Source organism: Colobus angolensis, unplaced genomic scaffold (assembly GCF_000951035.1).
Source record: "Colobus angolensis palliatus isolate OR3802 unplaced genomic scaffold, Cang.pa_1.0 Scaffold34, whole genome shotgun sequence".
NCBI lineage: Eukaryota > Metazoa > Chordata > Mammalia > Primates > Cercopithecidae > Colobus > Colobus angolensis.
The window spans coordinates 1108626-1114600 of NW_012116710.1; the positions used below are offsets into that span (position 1 = coordinate 1108626).

At 46.7% G+C, this 5975-nt stretch overlaps 1 protein-coding gene across 3 annotated transcripts in view; it reads right to left on the bottom strand.

Moving 5' to 3' along the window:
* FANCD2OS (FANCD2 opposite strand) overlaps nucleotides 1-5556 on the bottom strand; it is a 34940-nt gene extending 29384 nt beyond the window's left edge. Inside the window, exons 1-2 of one of the 3 annotated variants that reach the window (XM_011952257.1) lie at nucleotides 5307-5546; nucleotides 784-1365 (exon numbers count right to left, since the gene is read on the bottom strand). In XM_011952257.1, the coding sequence (XP_011807647.1) occupies nucleotides 827-1357 (531 nt within the window). In that variant the 5' untranslated portion in view covers nucleotides 1358-1365; nucleotides 5307-5546 and the 3' untranslated portion in view covers nucleotides 784-826. Of the gene's footprint in view, nucleotides 1-724; nucleotides 1366-5306 lie in introns of those variants that run through there. The other 2 variants (XM_011952258.1, XM_011952255.1) reach the window with 2 other exon arrangements.
* Nucleotides 5557-5975: the final 419 nt, after the last annotated feature.

The following is a 5975-nucleotide window of genomic DNA, read 5'->3' on the forward strand; positions in this document are numbered from 1 at the left end:
AAAAAAAAAAAGCCAGATATGGTGGCCCACACCTGTAGTCCCAGCTACTCAGGAGGCTGAGGCAGGAGGATCCCTTGAGCCTAGGAGTTTGAGGCTGCAGTCAGCCAAGACCATGCTATTGTAGTCCAGCTGGGATGACAGAAAAAAACAAAAAAATGCTACAAAATTACTTGTAGTTTATTAGAAATAGAACATTAGGAGTACATTTCAGCTAAAATGGAGAATCATGAGTTCCATGTAGCCTACCAGAAAGCCTAGCTTCGTTTGGTGCTGCTACCAAGATCTTTCTTGCCAGGCTGTAAGTATTGTTTAATATCAGTATATTTCTACCCACTTTTGCACACTCCCGTGGTATTAGGGTGTGGTTAGGGTTTTTTTCTTATTTTCAGTGTTTTGGTTGGGGGAGGTTTTAAACTAATCCTTGACCTATATATAGATTTTTGACATCCCCTGGTACATAGAAATCCGTATCTTTCTCCTCTACACACCTTTTTCCCCCAGTTCATTGTGATCTTAGGTGTTTATGTGAGTTCACACTAGGCTCATTGGTTTATATCATTTGTTTAATGGTTATCACATGTACATGTCAATGCTAGTTTGACTCTCAATGGTTCAACCTTACAATGGGAATGTTCTTCCTTGTTCTCTATCATTGGTCCTTTTTTGGAGGGGAAGGGATGAAAGGCGCTCCTGAATCATCACTGCTTGAAACAAAAGCAAGATGGCTGGGGCAATGACAGTTTCATTTACATGGACAGGTTTCTGTAAGCTTCAGTTACATACCAAAGGGCATTGTGTGAAGAAATGGGGATCAAATGAGGACCCTTTACTTGGAGTGCTGCAAGGCAAAGGTGCACTTTTTGTAAGTTGCATACAGCAAGAGGATAGAGCGCAGCATCTGTTTACACATAGTCACTGTCATCTGAATCTGAGGCTCCTTCAGTCCAATGGGCCACTGGTGCTCCCTGCTAATGATTTTGCAAAAGGCTGACTTGTCTGAAACTCTGAAAGTCCCGGTCCATTTTGGTGGCTGAGCTGTGATAACCCTGCCAAAGACAGAATCTACTCCATTGAGGCGGATGGGCTGGGGCTTCCTGACCAGTCCTTTGTTCATTGTTCGCAACTCTGATGTGTGACAGGGTAACTTGGGACTCACTCCAGATTCCAGGAATGGGCTGTCTAGGACTAGAGTGACCTCTTGAAAGCACAGCTGCACTTCAAGGTCAGATGGTGTGTGTGGGAAGCAGGGAGAGGCCCTGAAGGGATGCTTGGAGGAAGGTATAGGTGTCGTGTGCCGCAGCCATTGGAAGCTCTCGTCCAGTGGGGTCCATGGTGACCAGAGCTGGTATCCTGCCATTGACAGTCCTAAAGGAGGGAAATCAGAGCATGGAATTTCCCTGACATGCTTTTCATGACGGTATGGATTTTCAAATTCCCATCTCTGTCTCACTATTGACATAAACTTATTCTATATTTCCCATGAATAGATTCCAACAGGTGTTAGGATATTAGTAATTCTTTTCTTTCTTTTTTTTTCTTTTTTGAGACAGTCTCACTCTGTCACTCAGGCTGGAGTGCAGTGGAGCAATCTTGGCTCACTGTATTTTTAGTAGTGACAGAGTTTTGCCATGTTGGCCAGGCTGGTCTCCAACTCCTGACCTCAGGTGATCCACCTGCCTCGGCCTCCCAAAGTGCTGGGATTACAGGCGTGACTCACTGTGCCCAGCGTGGGTATTAGTAATTCTAATAAAGGGAAGTAGGGAATGATTACAAATAGTGATCTGGCAACTGCTATGTGTGCTAAAACTTTATATTACACTTTTTCACAAGCCTTTGGAAGGAGGTCTTAACCCATTTTATAGATGAGGAAATGATTTGTCTGAAATGAAATGAATATAGGTCCACTGTTAGGACCTATGCTATGTTGTTAGCTGCTAATGACAGAATCTATATGTTCTGAGGTGACAGAAGCTGCTGAGAATTCATGATGAGACCTTATTGAGGTTAGAAGAAGCTCAGAAAAGTCATGTCTTAAAAATATTTATGCCTGGACACAGTGGCTCATGCCTACAATCCCACCACTTTGGAAGGCTGAGCCAGGTGGATCACTTGAGATCAGAGTTCCAGACTAGCCTGGCCAACATGGTGAAACCTTGTCTCTACTAAAAATACAAAAATTAGCTGGGCATGGTGGCATACGCCTGTAGTCCCAGCTACGTGGGGAGGCTGAGGCGTGAAAATCGCTTTAACCCAGGAGGCAGAGGTTGCAGTGAGTCAAGATTGCACCACTGCACTCCAGCCTGGGTGAAAGAGCAAGACTCCGTCTCAAAAAAAAAAAAAAAAAAAAATTGTGCGGTTCGCAATGTATGAACTCTGTACTAGCAGCTTCAACATCATTTGGAAACTTGTAGAAATGCATATTTTTGGGTCCCACCTCAAACCAACAGAAACAGACTCCAAGTGGGGCCCAGCAATCTGCATTTATACAAGCCCTCTTGCATTGTCTATTTTGAGAATTTCTTATGCTATTCCTTTCAAACAACTCTCACTATTCATTACTGAGATCATCTCCTGGCCCCAAAGGCCTCTGTATTTTCTCTGCACATGGGAGCAACTTGCAGACCCCTGGGTTATTTATATACCACCTCAGAGGAGCTACACCAGGCTGGGAGGAGAAAACATTTCCAAAGTCCAGTCAAAAAATTGTTAAAGATTTTGTTTTTCTAGGCGTGGGTGTGTTTTTTAATTTGTTTTTCTGTTTTGTTTGTTTTCCATCTGTGGAAGACCTACTGGTTCCACAGACCTTAATTTTCTTTTTCCTTTGAAGATTAAAAAGGGCTGTGAGGATATTGCTAACTCAAAATTTATGCAAGCAAAATTAGAATTTTCCATCATTCTCCTTCAACATTGCCAGTATACAAGAAGGTTTACTGAATTCAGAAGCTAATTCTTTTTTTAGCATGTACCTATTTTGTTAGTGGGCATAGTGGGTCCCTTTTCTTTCTAGCCAAGTGTATTTCTCTGCCCCTTCTTCTCCCACAGAAGATAGCAGCAGATCCCATCCTATCCAGTAATTGCCCCAGAAATACTGTGAAAATTTTGACATCTTCACCACCGTTTGTGAGATAGAAAAGTTGATTTTAAAAAAAGAACTGTTGGCCAGGCACAGTGGCTCACACCTGTAATCCCAGCACTTTGGGAGGCCGAGGCGGGTGGATCACTTGAGATCAGGAGTTCAAGACCAGCCTGGCCAACAGGGTGAAACCCCGTCTCTACTAAAATTACAAAAGTAGCTGGACATGATGGCACATGTCTATAATCCCAGCTACTAGGGAGGCTGAGGCAGGAGAATCGCTTGAACCTGGGAGGCAGAGGTTGCGGTGAGCCGAGATCGCACCACTGCACTCCAGCCTGGGAGACAGAGCGAGACTCCATCTCAAAAAAAAAAAAAAAATCATGTCTCCTATTGTAAGAACCAATTACATTTGAAATGAGATATATCTGGTCTTTCTGGAGGATTGACTTGATTTTGATCTTCCTTCCCCTTTTTTTTTGAAACAGAATCTCTGTCACCCAGGCAGGAGTACAGTGGCATGATCTTAGCTCACTGCAACCCCCGCCTCCCAGGTTCAAGCGATTCCCCTGTCTCATCCTCCTGCATAGATGGTACTGCAGGCGCGCACCACCACGCCTGGTTAATCTTTGTATTTTTTTAGTAGAGACAGGGTTTCACCATATTGGCCAGGCTGGTCTTGAACTCCTGACCTCGTGATCTACCTGCCTTGGCCTCCCAAAGTGGTGTGATTATAGGCGTGAGTCACCATGCCCGGTCAACTTAAACTTCTTGTCAATGCCCAAAGAAAGTCAAAAGGAATGTTTTGGCTGCTTTTTAAATTTTTTTGATTGGTGTGATAATATAAGACCAAAATAAAGGCCGGGCGCATGGCTCACACGTGTAATCCCAGCACTTTGGGAGGCTGAAGAGGGTGGATCACGAGGTCAGGAGATTGAGACCATCCTGGCTAACAGTGAAACCCCGTCTCTACTAAAAAATACAAAAAATTAGCCGGCTGTGGTGGCGGGCACCTTTAGTCCCAGCTACTCAGGAGGCTGAGGCAGGAGAATCACTTCCAGTGAGCCGGGATCAAGCCATTGAACTCCAGCTTGGGTGACAGAGGGAGACTCCATCTCAATTAAAAAAAAAAAAAAAAAAAAAAGGTTGGTGACATTTCAGACCAGAAGACGTGACCCTGACAATGGTTAGTATGGGGGATTTGTTGATTTTCTCCAACTAGTATGTTTCTCATGATCTATGTAGGCTCTTTGCAAAGTACTAAGTGTTCAAATATCTGGGCTGCCTTAGAATGAGAAAGGGACACCCAAGGGACAGTTATCTATTCCAAACACCCTGTGAAAGGCTTCTGGTGCTTGATATCTTGACCTTCAGAGCACATATCCAAGAGAGGGACTACCGTGGTACACCACCACGGCAAGGTGGGCAGAGAGTATGAATGCTGCCAAGCATATTTTTAATCCCATAATATGGGATTTTAAAAAGTATTTAATCCCAGGATCCTTTTCTTTTTCTTTTTTTTTTTTTTTTTTTTGACATGGAGTCTGGCTCTGTTGCCCAGTTTGGAGTGCAGTGGCGCAATCTCGGCTCACTGCAAGCTCCGCCTCCCAGGTTCACGCCATTCTCCTACTTCAGCCTCCCGAGTAGCTGGGACTGCAGGCGCCCGCCACCACGCCCGGCTAATTCTTTTGTGTTTTTAGTAGAGACGGGGTCTCACCGTATTAGTCAGAATGGTCTCAATCTCCTGACCTCGTGATCCACCCGCCTCAGCCTTCCAAAATGCTGGGATTACAGGCGTGAGCCACCAGACTCTGCCCCCAGGATCCTTTTCTTGCCACATCTCCTAAGAGGAAATAGAGATAGAAGTAAAAGGCTTTGTCAAATGTCCAGCTTAAGTCAGGGCGCCGTGGCTCACGCCTATTGCAATCACAGCACTTTCGGAGGCCAAGGCGGGCCAATCACTTGAGGTCAGGAGTCAGCCTAAATATTCCGCAGAACCAACATGGGATGAGAGGGCTTCTAAACCTAGGTCCCTGCACCACTTCGCACAAAGTTTAAAGATGGTTCATCCCATCCCCACCGCCCAGAAGTCACTGTCAACCACTCCAGAAGGGCTTGAACCTACCAAGTCTGCTCAAGCTGCTCAGTAGCTCCCAGATAGGGAACACCTGGTTCTCTTGGTCAAAAAGGTTTCCCCTTCACACCCCACTTCCCGTTTCAAGGATTTCCCCACCTGGGAAACGGGGCGTTAGCGCCAAAATGCAGCTGAGGTCGTGAACTGTAAACGGAGATGCAGAGGGTCTGGAGCTGCCAAGAGTGGAGAGGCTCCCACTCCAAGCCGGAAGAAAGGGCTTGGGCCTCCTGGGTCTCTATCCTGGGACAGGGACCAGAAGGTTCTGGCTGAGGAGGACGATGCGGTGGGAACCCGGGCCCCGTCCCACCATCCAGGCCCAGGGCTCACCTGCTGAACCCTGAGGGTCGCACGCTCCAAAGTGGCGGCCCCTGTTCGTGGCGCCTGGCAACCACCTTTGTGACCTAGGACTGCGGGGCAGCCCGAGCCGCGGCGGGGATGGGGGCTCGAGGCGCCCTGCTGGGAGGCGTAAGGGCCACACTCTCCGCCCCCACCTCATTGGAATGCTTTGTCCAGGACTCGGCCTTCAGGAGGGCTGGTTCGAATCCTGTCCCCTCCATTGTCTTTCTCCCTACCGTGCCACACCTGTGTACCTTTGATCAAGTCACAGAGGACAGGCGACCCCCACTTAATGGCCGTGGTCAGGGGCCTGCATAAAAGTCCCAGGACCTGTAGTTAGTGTTAAAAGTTAGTCCCAACTCATCACACTGTGCTCAGTGGGTGCTCAGGCTTGCTCAGTGTTGCTCTATTTGAATGATCCCAGTGCAAAGA